Source organism: Molothrus aeneus, chromosome 15, assembly GCF_037042795.1.
Source record: "Molothrus aeneus isolate 106 chromosome 15, BPBGC_Maene_1.0, whole genome shotgun sequence".
NCBI classification, from domain to species: domain Eukaryota; kingdom Metazoa; phylum Chordata; class Aves; order Passeriformes; family Icteridae; genus Molothrus; species Molothrus aeneus.
In genome coordinates, this window is record NC_089660.1 from 172,228 (window position 1) to 189,197 (window position 16,970).

Consider the following 16,970-nt stretch of genomic DNA (forward strand, 5'->3'; position numbering starts at 1 on the left):
TTTGCAATAGATACTTACATTCCACCTGGGAATCTAGCCTTAGGCCTTGTTGTACCAGTTGCATGTATCAATCTAGGTCATAGGTTTAAATAACAAAAAAAGGCTAAATTACAGCTCTAATACAGTATATTTCAAATCTCCACAGTCAGTAAAATGGAAGCCAGCCCTTGCTTAATAAGAGTAAACATAAAAAACATAACCAATTCACAGAAGAACAGGAGAACAGGAGCTCTGAAAGAGAGCAAGAAAGTAACAGATAGCTTGCAAGGGGCTTTAGGCAAAGATTTTAGGCATATAAATAGCAATGACCTAAATCTACCTGCAAAGTTGCAAAAAAAAAAAAAAAACCCAAACAAAAAAAACCCCAAACACCCACCAACTTCCAACTGTTTCTTTTCACTTAGTATTATTTTAATTCCTATTATCATCAGAAATAGAGCACTAGAAATTCTGACTTTGAATTGTGGGATTCTACAGATAACTGTGTATATGAGCATAGCTAAGTCCAGCATTTGGTTCACCCAAAAATGCAGGCTTTGGCAGGGGATAGAGGGTAGAATTTCCCAGGCAAACATATCCTCTGAAGCTTCCTGCTACTGCTTCTCCAGTGTAACACATCTACAAAAGTGACGAGAGGTGTTCATCTGGTCCTCCCTGCAGATCAGCTGCCTGCTGAAGCAAAAGTAAAATTTTATTGCTCTGAAGGGATGAAAGTTTGAAGAATCTTAATGTATGTAGCTCAAGCCCAGTTTGAAAGGGATGGGGAGGCGGGGGAAAGCAAAGGGGGAAAGAGGGAGACAGACAGAGACTGACTCCAAGCGAGAAATCAGGCTCAAAAAAGAAATCAAGCTCTCATCTGTAGAATGCACAGTTAAAGTGTTGCTTGAGGCTCAGAAAGTTAGCAGTATTTGCTGGACAACTCTGTAACATACACAGCTCATTTTCTACTCTAATGCTATCTATCAATCTATCTCACAGGAAAGGTTCTTAGCTGCTATGCAGTTATTGTCTCCATTTACTGTTGAAACCAACTGTTTTCACAATTTACTCTGCATACCTCAAGATCTTTTTTGAGACCTCTAGGCTTTTTAACAATATCTATTAGGAACATAAGAATGGAGTTATGTTTATAGTGTCTTGCAACAGAGCCAAATTCCAGATGAAAAGTGACCAGGAAACATTTCTCCTCAGTAACACCAGAACGCATTCCCATACAGCATATGCGTTTCTGCACATACTATCAGCACTAAAACGCATTCCCATACAGCATATGCGTTTCTGCACATATTATCAGCTCTTAAACATTAAACTCAGCAGATTCCAGACCAGAAATAGCACACAGGAACTGGCAGTGGGTGGCTCTGACTGAACTGAGTTGCGAGGTTGAACCAGATGACCCCCAGAGGCCCCTTCCGACTCTGACACCTCTATGGTTCTACAAGCCCATGTAACTTTGCAGTGCTTTCCTGGTTTTTCACATCTCTGACTTTGCAAGACAACTCACAAAGCAGCACCTCAAGATGCTTCAGCCAGCATTACAAATTCCTAGTGGCTAAAGCAAGAAAAGCTATAGTACAGACCAGTTACATAGACATGTCATTCAGCATCTGCCCAGCAAGCAGTAATATGACAATATAGCGTCCCCATTAGAATACAACTTTTTTCCCCAGATTTCTCTCTTAGGGAGCAATCCACACTTTCCAGCATTATATGCAACTTTGGAAGACAGAAAGGAAACAGCTCAATTCAACAGCTGCTCTCAAACACACAATGACACTTCACAGTTAACTTGTGAGCCTCCTTGATACAATGCTCTGTGTGGACCAGAGAACCAGCACAGTTCTCCATAGATATCTTACTTTTCTCCTAAGGCACTACATTTCCTGCTGATTAAGATGGCACAGAATAAATAACCATTTCTGGAAAGTTGTGGTTCTCTTGTTTTCCAAGGAAGTATATTGTGAAGGAGTCATACTTCCAAGAGCGATGTATAAAAAAAAAAGCCCAGCACTGCAAAAGCACAATGAGTGGAAATCAATGCACTAAAATGAGGGAAAGTGAAACTTCCCCAGAACAAGCTTTGCAATTTTAAGAACACCAGCACCCCTCTCTATATATATGCTCTACATACCAAGGAAATCATTCTAGTCTAAAGGAAATCAGTCCCAGAAATGTAAAGCTGGAGAATCACAAACTCCATTTTAAAAAAGTAGGTAACAATGTTTAGGTAAAGTGTAAAGGTCTAAAACCTGACAGTTGTCTCCCCTGTATTTTCATATTTCTTACCCACCACGGAGGATTATTGCCAAACAAGAAAACGCTTTCCCTTTTATGCAACAAATCATTAAGTTTCTTACACAGGAAACCCCATTTCAGTATTTTCTTTTCCAACAGCAAAACACTGACTCATCCTACTACAAAGCATGAAAGTAAAACATTTCTTTTCAAAAGGCAGTCATGGCTTCAACTTTGTATGTCATGGTACAGGTATTTTAGGATAACCTTTAGGCACACAACCACACATACCACCCTCTTTAGCCCCCACCTTCAAGTATCATTTTCGGTTACTGCACTTCTCTCTATGGCCAGGCAGATTAGGAAAAGGCTCTAAACATTTACCAAACACAACAGGGTTCTACTGCTAGGTGAAGATTTAACCATTTGCTTAATTGCATGATGAAGCCCACAGATGATACTGAAGAGAAACTACATTCCAGCATTTCCCGCTGAAAACACCGAACAGCAGCTGATAAAAGCATTTTATCAAAACAGCACATTCAGCGTTCTCATTAACAAGAGAATTTCTGTGCAAGACAGTGCATCCAATGCAGAACTAGATCTAGAAGCTCACTAAGAGGTCATGTGGGTGGTGGGAGATCCGCAGTGGCTTTGATCAAGCAAAACACAATCTAGCAGTCACACTTGTACTACAAGAAGAAAACAGTATCCATGCTAAGACACTGGTCTTGCTCTGGGTAAGTTCTGCTCCTTGACATCATCAGCTTCATATCACACACTAGATAGTCCCTGACTCTACTGTAGACTCCCTCTTGCAACCAAAAAGCCAATTCCCTTGTATAAAGAAAACTCAGAGTAAAACTGACCTGTATTTACCCACAAGCTAACGACATCAAGCATCAATACTAAGTAAATGCTACTTAGCACAGGCCCCAGCTCAGGAAGACAAAGACAAATCCAAATACCAGAACTGAATCTTCAGAAATTCTTCCTGTGCTTCAAAGCAGAAAAGCCATTACAAACAAATGAATTTTAGAGAAGATTCTGGAAAGTAGCTCTGTGGAAACGCAGTAATCGTAGACTATCACAGTGCATGCACAAGGAAAGGGCAAGAAGAACAGCACGGGGGAGACTTGGCTTCCAAATCAAGTCCCTCACAATGATTTACATAAATAATTTGCTATGCAAAATTTTAATTTTGAAAAAAAAAAATCAACAAACATGGTCATAGACATACTTGGTATCTTGGTATACAGAGAACAATGGTTCTCTCTTGCTCAGTACAGTAAAGTCTAGGACAGCAATATCTCACAAGTGGATCTTCCACATAACCATGAAAGATTTTATCTGTTGTCTGGAGAGAGGAATTTCCTTTGGAAACAGCAAGTATTCCTGCTTCAGGACATGCATTTGCATGTGCTAGTAAGACACGAATATGAAGTTTGCTAATAAACTTAAAAAGAACAAAATAATTGTGGTTTTTCTATGAAATGCAGAGCCAAATCAAGCATTTTCTACTGGCTTCTGGATAAGGCCTCGTGGATAATTTAGGACAAATATTTCTGACAAGACGCAAGTTTCTAACATGGACTGTAAAGTTTAAATTTTTTAAAGCTGCAAAAAATAGTAAACCCAACTTAATTGGCTTCCTGAAATAACTGGCGAATTCAACAGCAAACAATTTGCCAACAAGACAATGGAAAACAAGAAAAAAATTCAGTCCTAATCTTCAACTTTATAAACTTTTGAAAAGCTATTCTCTAGGACAGAAATACTTGTGGAGCATTAGCTACAGAAGTGCTTCTATACCTTGTCGACAGCAAAATACTGGGCTCTTTGAAGAATTCACTGTAATTTCAGAAATGTGACAACAAAAGTATGGGATGCAAACACCTGCATGTAGGAGCCAGGTTCCTTTAATAACTAATTTCAGTGAAAATTAAGACCATCAAGTATTCATTCAGACATCCATGTCTAAAATGGTGCACCTTCATTATGGATCTTGATAACAAGAACCCTACTCTTAAATTTTCATAGGCTCAGCCAGCATGTGTACAGGGGTTCTCCCCTTAACAACGTTCAAGAGTCTAGTATGGCTTGGCTTGTCATTATGCAAATTTTCTCTCTAGCACTACAATTTCCCTCCCACAATACATATTCTACGTTCCTTGTAGTTTTCTGTCCCAAGCGTTAAGTATTGCTCGAGTCTCAGGACGCTGATAAGCACAGCACATATCAGACAGAAAATCTGTGCAAGGGCTGCAGCAGGATAAAGTAAGAGGACAGATTAATCAGTATTCACCAGTATTGTGCCCTAGTGCCTGCTTTTTATCCCCCAGAAACGAAATCCTGAAGTTAGAGGAACTCGACTTCAGGTTAATAAATCAACTGTTTCAGTTCTTATGTCCTGAGGATTGACTCTCCTAAAGCTGAGAGGTGAGGGCTTCTGAAATTCTCAAGTATGTTCGCAGACTATTTTGAGACAGATTTTCCCCAGACATCTGCTAGAATAAAAGAATTTGTCTGAAGTAACAAGCAACACAACGACATGAGTTCAACCACTAAATGGCAAAGCAAGTATGCTTGCCATGGAACTGCATGAGACTCGCCTCATTCTAATGCTCTCAGAGGAGTCAAAGTGAGCATTAGAACCTGAAATAAAATTCAAGCAGTTTAAAAAAGAGCCAAAATCTTAGAGATGTCACACTTTCCTTCTCAACAGTAACTCCTACCTACTCCATCATATAATGTGCATGTAATAGCACATTTCCTTTATCAGTTTTTCCAATGATCTCCCTTCCAGAAAAAATTATCACCTTCCAGAAAAAATAAAATTAAACACAATCTCTTCATCTTCCAGTATGAGTAGTGGGAATCTAGCATATACCTCCCATGAGCCAGTCCTTTATATTCAAAAGCACTCAGTATACATCACTTTAGTCACTTTCTCAAAGGCAATGGACATATCAGGTATGGTCCATTCTTAAGGAATATGACTCATGATGGGCACTTCTTAACAACACACAGCTGCAGGAGAATACCCAGAGCAAGCGAAGACATTTTTGAGAGCCACCCACCCTATGGAACTCCAGTGTCTAGTATTTTTCCAGCTTCTGTGCATGGATGTCTCTAACCCTAGTCAGTTTTTCCAGCAAAGATTCTCAACTAGAGTTATACAGTGGGAATTCCAAAGCAACTGGCTATGTACAGACATATCAGCATTCCCTCCAACAGAGAGATGAAAAGGAGAAAATTCCTGAGGATTTGTATCCTCTGCTCTGCTTTCTGAATCCCAGCCTCCCCCTTGCCTTGGAATGAGCTCTGCAAAGCAGTATCGGTTATGTACAAGAATCTCAGCTCCCTTCCTTTGGAGAGTTTCCCCATAAAAAGCGAAAGGCAAATCCCAGGACAGAGACAGGTGCTGGGGGGGGCAGGTCGCCTTAGGATGACTCGCCAGAAGCAAGAGAGCCAGCAGCTTTCTTCTTAGGGCGGGCTTTTACACTTCTCACTGGAAGCTGAGGAGAAATAAAAAGAGGCATCTTAGGCTAGTTTATTTTAACATCTAAACGTGTAACAGAAAGATGCAAGAATGCAGAGTGAAAAATAGGACAAAACAACAACAACATGACCCTAATAATGTCATCTGTTGTCTCAAAATGTCTGTTTAACCATTCTTTTTTTTTTTTTTCAATAAACAAATCACTCAACATCCATCAAATAGTGACCAGAAAAAGGCATTCTAGAACAAGGTAGGTACAGTAGTAAAATCAAAGCCGGCTGTCCAAACAAAAGGTTAAACACAGATATTTCTGACTGGTAACATTCACTGCTCTAACTTTTCTGCTTCTTAACTTCCATCACCAGTGCAGTTCTCTGAAAGCTGTAGAAACAACCTGAACTAATTTGCACACTTTACTTCTGTGTCTTACATTCTAGATATTGGTAAGAAGAGCACATTTATTCATCTGTGATGCATTCAGCCCTGGCTGGCAATCTCAGAGATCTCAGTCAAAGACCTCCCACAAGTCCTGCATCTGACCCAAAGACCCAACAATCTGAGCATAAATACCAATACGCCTGCAAAGGGCTTTATCAGTACTTCCGTATTCACAACAAACAGCATAGAAGAATTCTTTCCGTCTTTTCATAATTTCACTTTGAAAAGCCCTCACTAGGAAGCTTCCACTCAAATTTTGAGCCTCTTGTTTCCCTGCTCCTGTCTAACACAGAAGACAGGAAAGAAGAGGGGTCAACTCCAAAACAAGCCATAGAAAGATCCCAGTTAAATTAAAATGCATCTTTGGACAGAGATGTCCGTTTTTGGAGAAAATCAAAAGCCACCTGGACCTGGTCCTGGGAACTGGCTCTACACAAGCAGTGGGTTTGAACCAGGTGAATTCAGAGAACCCCTCCAACCTCAATTATTCTGTGATTCTATTACAAGGAGCACTGAAGCACATGCAAAGGTTTCCCATACACTGTAAAATCAGGTTAACAGTACAACTTAAAATCACACCCTAAGCAATTACTTTCCTTCAAACTATTTCACATTTAGCCTGAATAGCTCGGCAATGTGAGTCAGTTATATAGCATTCTTTACCTAAGATAAAAATAATAACATTAGAAATCCAAGTTGAATCAAGCAAATAGGACGCATTTTATCATGTACAAATCAAACCATAAGAAACACGCAAGCAAGTGTCAAGACCTGGAAAGTAGCACCTCAAAAAGCATTTTCTACAAAACACACCTGAAAACACCTGGAAAAAAGATTGCTAAGCTCAAGTGATTCTTGGACACAACTGCATCTACTTTCATGTATGGTTTATTTTAATAATAAGAAATCAGGCATCTCATGTCCCACTGAATGGCTGTAAATACCTTGGATCATCATGTGAACAGATGGAGACAACTGAGCAATCACTAGTTACTCAAACTTCGAGAACAAACACCAGGAATGGGGTAGGTAGGACTGGTGTAATTTCCCACACCTAATGTGCAAAAGTCAAGGGAGGCCTAAGAGGGTTCACAACTCCTGCATTTAGATTAAGACAAAGTGGCTGTCCCGGGGATAAATGTCACTATTATGTATTCAGACTGTAGCAGATAGGAGAGAGGATATTGTCAACAAAACATGTTAAAGATATCTAATGCTCCACCCTTCAATACAAAATCCAGATGAAAGAAAAGCTGGGTTCTGGCTTATGACAGAGGCTTACAGGCATGACAAAAATGCAAAAGCTAGAGACAAGTATAGCAAGTAGACGACAAGTCCTCTGATGTAGGACTCAACTAGAAAAGACAGTCCAACAAAATTTATATATATAGCTTCTAAATGCTGAGACTATAAATCTAGAGCCTTTCAACCAAGCTCACAAATCAGTGTCAGTGCTGGAAATTATTTATACACCAACTCACTTCAGCTTTCATCACCTTTTTAGGAGTTTTGAGACTCTGGGTACGTTTAGGAAGTTTGTCTCCTGCATCTTCATCTGATGGGTCTGTTCTAGTATCTGACGGGGTTCCATTAGACCGATGTGCCACACTGCTCTCCTCTCCTGAGGAGTAACACGAAGCTAAGGAACAAGAGCAGAAGTTTTAGCAAATACTTTTAAAGAATCTCATGAGGTTTAAAATGGCCCATCCTCAAGGAACACATGACAGAGAGACCATCTTGAATAATGATTATGGGATAAGTATGGAATAAGTACAGAGATGTATATTAAATGAGAAGGCTCTAGGGAAGACAATGCAACTTCTCACAGATAATTTACAATCTTGTACTCCTTTCTGAGACCCAAGGCTCAGGGAAACCCTCCTGGCTCACAATCAGAGGTCTCATACAATGGCCGAGCAGGTGCTCTGTACCTGAGTCTTCAATAGTTTCCAGAAGACTTGCACCAGAGGGGTGCAGCTGTGGATCACGGCTTCGCATATGCACAGTATCTTCATCTCGGATCAGAGTGAGATCCTGCATGCTGAAACTTCGAAGCTTCTCAGACAAAACTCCCTGGCCCTAAGAGGACATAAAATTAGGGCGAAAGGCACCTCACTCCACTCCCCCTCTACTTTTTCTAAGTCAAAGGATGGGATTATCTGCAGGGCAAACTGGAAGGAAGGAAAAGTAGGTTGCTGCCAAACAAGTACTAGTATCCCTAATAGACCCACAGCACCTAACTGCTGGTACACAAAAATAAACTGCTGGAGAATTCATGAATATTACAGAAGGCACTACATTACCTTTGCAGCTGCAGTAACCGCTGCATTGGCAGCAAGGTTTAACCCTCTCTTGCCAACTCGCATCATGGTTTCGTAGCTCTTGTCACAAGCCTGAGTAATGTATTCATCAATTTCCTAGGAATGCAACATGGAACATGGCATTTAGTTGCTCGTTACAAACATGATCAAAGTTTCCCCATTGTCACCCTTAAAAACACAAAGCTCATCTCTTTTTTCAGACTATTAGCATCAGGTGTCATTGATCACATAACTCGAGCTTCTCTGCTAATTACAGAAAACATGTAAATGCAGCTTTAAAATACAGTATGCTATTTCCAAATCATAACTACTGAAACAAAGCAGTTGCTTATACCAACAATGTGAAAAAACAGACTGGCTACAGAACATGCTCCTCCTATCGTGATTCAAGAGGCTTAACTACTGACAGTGACTGTAAGGGCTCATGACACTGGGTTAGCCAAACATGCTTTCTAAGCATTAGGCAAACTATTGGCTACACTGCAATCTTCAGTAAGCTGCAGTATGCCATCATTGCAGACACAGAATCATTCTACATTCACTAAGGTCAGCACAAGCAAGATTCACTGATTTCAGTTTTTATTGTGGCATAACTGAATTAGAAGTCAATCAGGTCCCAAGAGAGGTCAGTATCTTCCAACAAGCAAGTACCTTCTCCTTATTGGAGAGCGTTGGGTGCACAAACTTCCTGTAGAGGACACTGGAGCCCTTGGTGTAAGGGGAGAGCAGCCAAATCACAAATGCGATTTTCAGCTCGAAATAAAAGGGAAACCTGAGAGAAAGAGGGAAAAAAAAAAAAAAAGAAGAAGAAAGAGAAAGATGGAGAACTGGAATCAAGATCAGCACAGAGACAGATGGAGATAACTAGCAGAGAGCAGCACAGGCAGAAAGAGTGTAGGCAAGGTAAAGGCTCAGAAACAAGAGAATCAATTATTCAGGTCAGAAAAGCAGAACCCTTTTTAGAATCCTAGGACATACCTTCTTCGAGTATCATTTAGTCTTTCATCCATAGCCATGAAAACTCCATAAACAGGGCATCTCTCAGCCCTGCAAACACACCAAATTACAATCTGATAGCTACTCTCATCATTCTGAAGTTTCTTCAGAGAGCATCCACTGGATGTTAACATCACATTATTTTCCCTTCTCAATTTTCAAAAATTTCAACTATAGATCTTAGTAATGTCACGTTGCTGCTAAAGCTGATGGCTGTTTCTGAAACTTCCAACAGGTACTCCTCAGATAAGACACAAAAGCAGGGCCAGTGTAAATGAAAAAGAGCAGGCAGAACATATGCCTGTCCTCTCTAACCCTTACCCAATAAAGTCCGAGAAGATACAATAGCAGAGATTGAAACAAGTGAATGCAAATTCTCTACTGACTCAATTAGTAGGAAGAAACTCCTGTTTTCAGAAGTCTTTTATGTGAATAAGCTGAAGTTCTCATACTTTTTCGATCTTTGTCTGCTTTTCAGATTTTATGCAGGTAAAAACAAAGCTGCTGAGCACCTTTGTATGGCATGTACAGTACTTCGTGGCTTTTAAGAAGATGAAACTCTTGACTAACATTGTTTCAGAGGTGTATGCAAAGCTCAAACACTAAAGCAATGAGGCAACTGAAGATACCCTGTTTCAAAGTTGAAGCCCTGTAACAATGAATTGTCATTTTTGGAGGCCTCCATATTGCCAAGCATGACACAGAGCATCGAATGGAGGAACAATCTGCTTTCTTCTATTCCAGTCTGTCCCACCCTTCCTAGGGAAAGCCAAGTTCATCATGCAAACCACTCACAGCACTGACATGCGTGTGATCTGTTCTTCCACATAAAAGGCTGTCAAAGCAAAATAGGTCCCTTCCTTCTACCATTTTTAAGGTGTCTTTTAGACTATCATTTTTCAAACTGTACCAGTTCACATTAACAGCTTCTCAAAAATATTTCAAGTTATGAACGGATGAAGATCCTTTTACAGATACTTTGTATTTACCCTAACTTTGCAAGCAAAGGAGTTGAAACAGCTAAGATGGCAGCTGCTACCCACAGTATCTCGAAACCTGCTAACTCTTCACAGGGACTGAAAACTCCTAAAGGAGACAAGAGTTGATTTTCTTAACATCCTAACACTTCTCCTCTCTGTTTAAAAAAAAAGGCAAAAAACCAAAACAAAAACACAGCAATAACAAAAAAAAACCCCCACAACGTGCCACTAAGGAACTCACCAAGAAAGAACAATGTCTGTGAGTGTTTCTGCAGTGGTGAAAAAGGCAAATACAATCCAGTACATCATCCACTTCACCTGCAAAAGAGCAGTCACTCAATGGACATACATCAGAACCCAGAAAAAAAAGTAAAATGTCTTCTCAGTATAAGTGACTCATCTCCACACATTAAGATGGATTCAAAAAGAAGGCATATATAATCTGTAATGGACACATACTAAACGGCACATTTTGGTCTGAGAAAACATGTAGGATTACTGTGCTCTAAATAAACACATACAGATACATTGATGAATGCATGCCCTGGAGCAACATTATGGTGCAACAGCGTTAAGGTCCCAAATGACCTATCCAAAAGGATTTATCCATTCACTTTAAGTTAAGTTACACTCTTCCGTATTTCATGAATACCATAAAAAAATATATACACGCACATATGTAAAAGCTTAAGTTTCAGCTGCAGCCCTGTATTTTCCTGATGTAAAGATTTTCCTTAGGAAAAAAAGAAAAACAACAAACCAAGAAACATTATTTTCTGCTAACTCACTAGTAAGCATTCTTTCCCTTAATCATTACTCCCAGAAATCACACAAGCAATTAATTTTTCTTTTTAAATAAAGGCTCACTGAGAGAGGTATAAAAGCAAAGAACATGCCACATCAACCTAATCTTCTTGTTTAAGGTTTAGAGTAGATGTATGTACTATTATGACACATTTGGACACCTTTTATCTATCTCTCTACTTCCTCACACCCTCATCTGGGGCAGTATTTCTTTCAAAGCACAAAATAATTCCCCCCTAACAAACACAGATACACACTGCTGTTTTGGTAACTGGTTTCTCAGCTACAAGCTTAGAATTCATTCAGCTTACTCCTCAAGAGGAGTCAGCTGAATTATAAGGGAAATTGCTAGTTTTCTATCCTGTTGAGGATTTAAAAAGAGCATAAGTAGCAGATAAATGAAGACGACACCTCAATTAAAAGCAATTTAACACTCTTAGTGTCATCAAGAATGGGAAAAAAGGACTGAATCAGGGAAATGCCACATACTAAATCCATACATTAATCAATCTATAAAAATTACACGAGCAATTATGTTCATATAATAATGACTTGTTGACAATCCTTGCAAATACTATAAAAGCAGGTATTTCCCCAACCTTGCATGTGTTGGAAAATTTGGTGATCTGTTCTTGATTCTCCACAAGTTTCTCATAAAAGAAAATTAATCTGCCTCCAGCTGCTCTAACACAGTGAATGAGTAGTTAATAATCCAAATTATTTCCACTTTACTGCAAACTCTTTCACAACAGAAAATAGCAAAAACTTGTATTGTATGGCTCTCTCCTGCCTTTTTTTTTTCCTTGTATCATCAGTTTGGACAAGACTAGTAGCCATTCAGCTGATCTAAAGCAACTTTTTGGAAAGAATGATTAAGTCCTCAGTGCAGCAATACGAATCAGCTCTTGTATGAAGAAGTGTGTGAATAATGATAAATCTAAGTTTGCAAAAAGGGATCCAAAAGGGTGAGAGATTTCAGAAAGCCTATACACCAGTAAATCTTACTTCAGCATTAGGCAACATGAAGGTAATAATAGTAATAAAAGCAATTAGCAAATACCTACATATATATAACAAAACAAAGATTAAGGGCTTTTTTCAGAAAAAAAAAAAAAAATCACAAGTATAGCAGAACTCTTAGGTTTCCATAAGACTCTGCTAGCTAACGTGCTTTCCTTACAGGGCAAGGGTATATTAAACTTCTAAGTAGTTTCTAACAGGTCTATACAAACACTTAAAGAAACAAAATCGTCAGGGATAAAAATGAAGGGACTATTGAGGATTAACAATTGGTTAAAAAAAAGGAAACAAAGGATAAAAGTAAATGGCCACTTTTCACAATGAGGAAAGTTACCAGTGGAATCCCACAGGAATCTGTTGAGATCTGTGCTGCTCATCTTCATGAAACATCTGGAAAAGGCTGCGAATAGTGAGATGACAAACTGTGCAGAAGATACTTTTCTATCCAAGAGATTAGATAGGAGTTGATTAAAGAATTCAAAAAAGGATCCTGACTGATCTCCAGCTGACATTTTGTCTCTAAATGGGATTAAATACAAAGCAATGAATTTACAGTGTCTCCTTTTTCTTAGTGAAAACTATTGCATTTACATATATTAGTAGATTTCACTCAAAAGAGGTCACTGTCGGCAGCCTTAGTGTAAGCTTTGTGCTTATTTTCCACTCTGCTAACAGAATGTTTGGAGTATGAACTGAGAACAGAAAACATTGTTTTGTTACTGTTTAAATAAACTTCATGTTCACATCTTTGATACTGGACACATCTCTTGCCTCTGTCTCCTTCTGGCACCCTTCACCCTATGCTTTAAAGCCAAGGAAAAAAAAGAAGTATAGCTCCTAAACAAACTAGAAGGATTCTACTTCTAGTTTTAGAAGTCCCTGCAGATGATCAGAAACTAAAAGAGCAGAAAGCAGATGGGAAGAAGCCCTATTTTTTTTCTTACAGATTACAAACACCTTCCAAAATTGTGGGCTGAATGAGGCTGCATTTTGTTTTTCAATTTACTAAAAGCAGTCAGGAGTCATTTGCAGCTCATCCTGATGATGATCGGCTTCAGGCACATATATAGTCTCCCGAACTTGCACCAAAAACCTAAACAAATTCAGCAAATGCAAAAGCAAAACTGGAATGTAGACTTGACCAATGCTGAAGACAACATGTAAAAAGAAAGAAATTGCTTTTAGGACAATCTGAGCTACTAGAAGTAGTTTGCCACAACTGATCAAGGATTTATCCTGAATTTTTATCATGGTGGTAGAGAACAGTAAATTTGCACTGTACTCTGGTGTCACTGATGAACTGTTCGTGGTAGCTTTGTCCGTGTCAAGTCAAGCTTCACTACACCACTTAAGCACAGATACACCTCTAAGACCTTTCACCACCACCAAACCCTAACCAATGCTGGTTCTTAAGCACTATGAGCAAGCAGCAGTACATAAAAAAGCTACATTTGAAAATGGGCAGAACAGCATTCAAGTTTTCTGCTGACTTCTCACATGAAGAGCATATTGTACAGATATTGCCCCTTCTGCTATGTTTTCTCCTGTCTTTCTACTTGTGTTGAAAAGGAAGAAGTGTTTCAAATGTAACTGAATTAGACAGACGGCAGTCCAACATCTAACTGCGTATTTCTGATGTGGTCCTCTCAAGGAAAAATAATTAATATGCAAGTTTTTGCAGTTCAAATAAATTTTCTTGAACCACTCTGCTGCAGCAATCCAGACCAACTACTTCAGGAAACCTATACCATTGAATCACTAAACAAAACCCAAAAATTAGTGCCATACTTTTCCACATCATAGGTCTTGTCTCAAGTGATCTACTCAGAACATTGCTTCTGTAAGAAGGCAACACACTACCACAAAAAACACCTGGTGTTGTAAGTATGGTAATTGTAGCAAGGGTGTAGACAGAGAGAGGGAAACGGTTTCAGAAGGGAAGGAGAATGAAGTTTTAACCAACATAAAACACTGATTGCAAGCAAAGTTGATAGGAAGCCACAAACTAAGCAGGATTATTCAACCCTTTGGAAGAAAACAAAAGTAGTACCGAAAAAGCAGTAAAGGACACAAAGCAAGGATAAAGTTACAAGAAAGAACTTGTCCTGGACTTTCATGTGCTTCCAGACTGCAGTGTTTCCCCCACTTTCCCCTCCTCACTCAGCATCGCCTGAGAAAATACAGCCCACATTTACGGGTTGAAACCTCCCATTTCAGAAGGCACCCATCCTTGGCAGCTTTTCCAGAGACGACTGGAGCTGCTGCTCGGGCGGCCTGGCTGACCCGAGCCCCTGCGGAGCCGGAGTGCCATCGTCCCGGGGACAGACCGGGGGCTTTCGAGGCGGCCGCGAAGGACGAGGCGGGCGCTGCGCCGGCACGGTGAGCCCGTACTCACATATTCCTTTACGTTTTTCGTCTTCACGGCCTTGTAGGAGGAGTACGCGGGGTAAAGGGTGCCGAAGATCAGCCTACGAGAAGAACAGACCCCTCAGCGCCTCGCGACGCCCCGCACCGTCCCCGGCCGCAGTGGCGGGCACTCCCCCTGGGATGCCGGTGCCGGCGTGATGCCGATCTCCGGGCGGGGCTCAGCCGCCCTCCCCGCGGCACCGCCCGTGGGCCGCAGCAGCCCGCGCGAACCCGCCCGTCTGCGGCCGCAGCCATCCGCGAGGGCGCCCGCCCCCCAGCCGCCCCTTCCCGGGCGTGGGGTCCCGCGGGGCAGCACTGACGCCACCGCCAGAGCCCCGCTCTGGGCCGCGGCCCCCGAGGGACCACCGAGGAAGGGCCCCGCCAGCGGCCCGCACCTCCCCGCGCCCCGGCCGCACGCACTCACACCACGAGGCGGGAGATTATCCAGGAGACCATGGCGGCACCGGGCGCGGCTCAGGGCTGAGCAGCGGCGGGAGGCGGCTCTTAAAGGACAGGTTCCTGCAGCAAGCGCAGCTCCGCCCCGTGTGCTCGCATGGGAGGAGCCGACGCGGCGGAGGGAGAGGCCGCAAGGCCCTCAGCATCCAGCCGCGCTGCGGAGCCCCGCGAGCCCGCCCCGCGCTGGGGGAACACTCCGCGTTCGCTCGCACCAGGTCGGGAGGTGCGGCGGAATCCCGGGAACGGAGCCACGGCAGCGGAACGGCAGCAGCGAGGCAGACAAGTGGCGTTGTTGGAACGATGGCAGAGAAGCAACATGCGCAACGTAAGGAAAATTACAGGAGAGTGCTGAATTGAGATCACGAGCACTTGGGAGGACAGAGTAAGAGAGACAGCAGAAGAAGCCATCTTCCTTCCAGTTGCCTCCTCCAGGGAAATCAAAACAACAGCTATTACATGCTGCAAACAGGGTACTTAAGTGTAAAAGCGTTTCAGAGTTCCACGGCTCCGAGTTTCGCCCAAAACAAAACTCAACTAGCCAATACTGACGTTTACGTTATCAAACCAGAAGAATAAAGGCTGTTACTTGTAGTTTCCAGGTAATTTCAGTGTTGCCAGATACTCTTTCTCGTAAGCTGAGAGGTCAAGGATTCCTTTGCTAGCTACACAAACAAGGCTGAACAGTGTATGTGTTGGAATATCCTTAGTGCAGGGTGGGAAATGGGTATAAATGTGTATACTTAAGTATACTGGAGTACCGGAAACTGTTGTATTTTAACAGCTCACCAAGGAATACTGTTAAAAGAATCTTCCTCCTCAATCAATGCCAGAGTTCATTACTGGGTCCCCGGGAGCCTGTAGTATATTGCAGTCATGGATTGATTAGGCCCTGTACACAGATCTCTGAATCACACTGAGATAACTATTACATAAGTTGGTTTTTAATGGAAAAAAAAAATCACTAAAATCTACCATGGTTCTTCAGCTAACAAAAAAAAGCCCAAACAAAACACCAACAAACAAACAAAAACCCCCACAAAAAAACCCCACCACTAAAAACAAAAAAAAAAAAAATCAAATTTAAAACCTCTCCCCCCAAAAAAATCTCACAAAAAACCAGCCAAACAAAACAAAAACGGAAGGAAGGCACTACAGCAAAGTCTCATTAGTTACCGATGGTTGCTGAAGAGTCTTTATGAAAAGAAATGAGACCAAGGAAAGAGTCATAACAAAAACAAAGAGCTGTTTGGGAAAAAATTTCTCATGAATGCATGAAATTCAGTATAATGAGCAATGAGACAAATACAAAACATTGACAACTTCCCATTACATGCAAGAGATGAAAACACAAATGTCTCTACAGACAGCAACAAAGAACATTTTGTCACAGTCTGCTTTTGGATATGAATGGCCAGAAAATGATTGCATAAGGGACTCCACAATTTACACCACTGATGGCATAACTGACCTACTAATAGGATAAAAGGAATCTGCTTTCACATGTCCAAATAACACGCAAAACCTTCAACAAAATGACTACATTTCTAACTGCATCTGTTTCCTACTGGTGACCAACACAGCAACAGGTCTGTTACTTGCGTAATTTGTTCATGCTTGGGTGAGTGGAAGACGCAAACAGGAGGGGGAAAATGCAGAGATCTGGTGAGTAACACACATGATTGTGCGAGAGCGCTAAATAACTGCAGCATGGGTAAGTTACACCTAAATAAAATGTGCCTTAGTGTTTTAAGCTATTTAATGTGCCATGGGGCATTATGAAAATCTACAGTGCATTAGACACAAATGGTGGTA

General features: G+C 41.1%; 1 protein-coding gene across 4 annotated transcripts; it reads right to left on the minus strand.

Moving 5' to 3' along the window:
- Positions 1 to 369: 369 nt before the first annotated feature.
- On the minus strand, positions 370 to 15,237 carry REEP2 (receptor accessory protein 2). 4 transcript variants are annotated; one of them, XR_010784592.1, is made up of 9 exons: positions 15,127 to 15,237; positions 14,692 to 14,764; positions 10,714 to 10,790; positions 9,148 to 9,268; positions 8,479 to 8,592; positions 8,107 to 8,254; positions 7,657 to 7,814; positions 5,316 to 5,753; positions 370 to 669 (listed from the first exon to the last, which is right to left on the minus strand). XR_010784592.1 is itself a non-coding variant. In XM_066560181.1 (8 exons), exons 1-8 carry the CDS (start codon positions 15,156 to 15,158, stop codon positions 5,679 to 5,681), a joined length of 783 nt encoding a protein of 260 aa, XP_066416278.1. In that variant the 5' UTR covers positions 15,159 to 15,237; the 3' UTR covers positions 4,139 to 5,678. The 4 variants fall into 4 exon arrangements, 3 of the variants coding, with proteins under 3 accessions (XP_066416278.1, XP_066416276.1, XP_066416279.1); XM_066560181.1 differs by lacking the exon at positions 370 to 669 and having other exon boundaries at positions 4,139 to 5,753; positions 7,672 to 7,814; XM_066560179.1 differs by lacking the exon at positions 370 to 669 and having other exon boundaries at positions 4,139 to 5,753.
- Positions 15,238 to 16,970: the final 1,733 nt, after the last annotated feature.

Coding starts and splice junctions, on each gene's coding strand:
- REEP2 (XM_066560179.1), bottom strand. CDS start 15,158: ATGGTCTCCTGGATAATCTCCCGCCTCGTGGT. Junction 9,269..10,713: donor ACAGACATTGTTCTTTCTTG/GTGAGTTCCTTA, acceptor TCTTTCTCTCAG/GTTTCCCTTTTATTTCGAGC. Junction 7,815..8,106: donor GGAAACTATTGAAGACTCAG/GTACAGAGCACC, acceptor CTTGTTCCTTAG/CTTCGTGTTACTCCTCAGGA.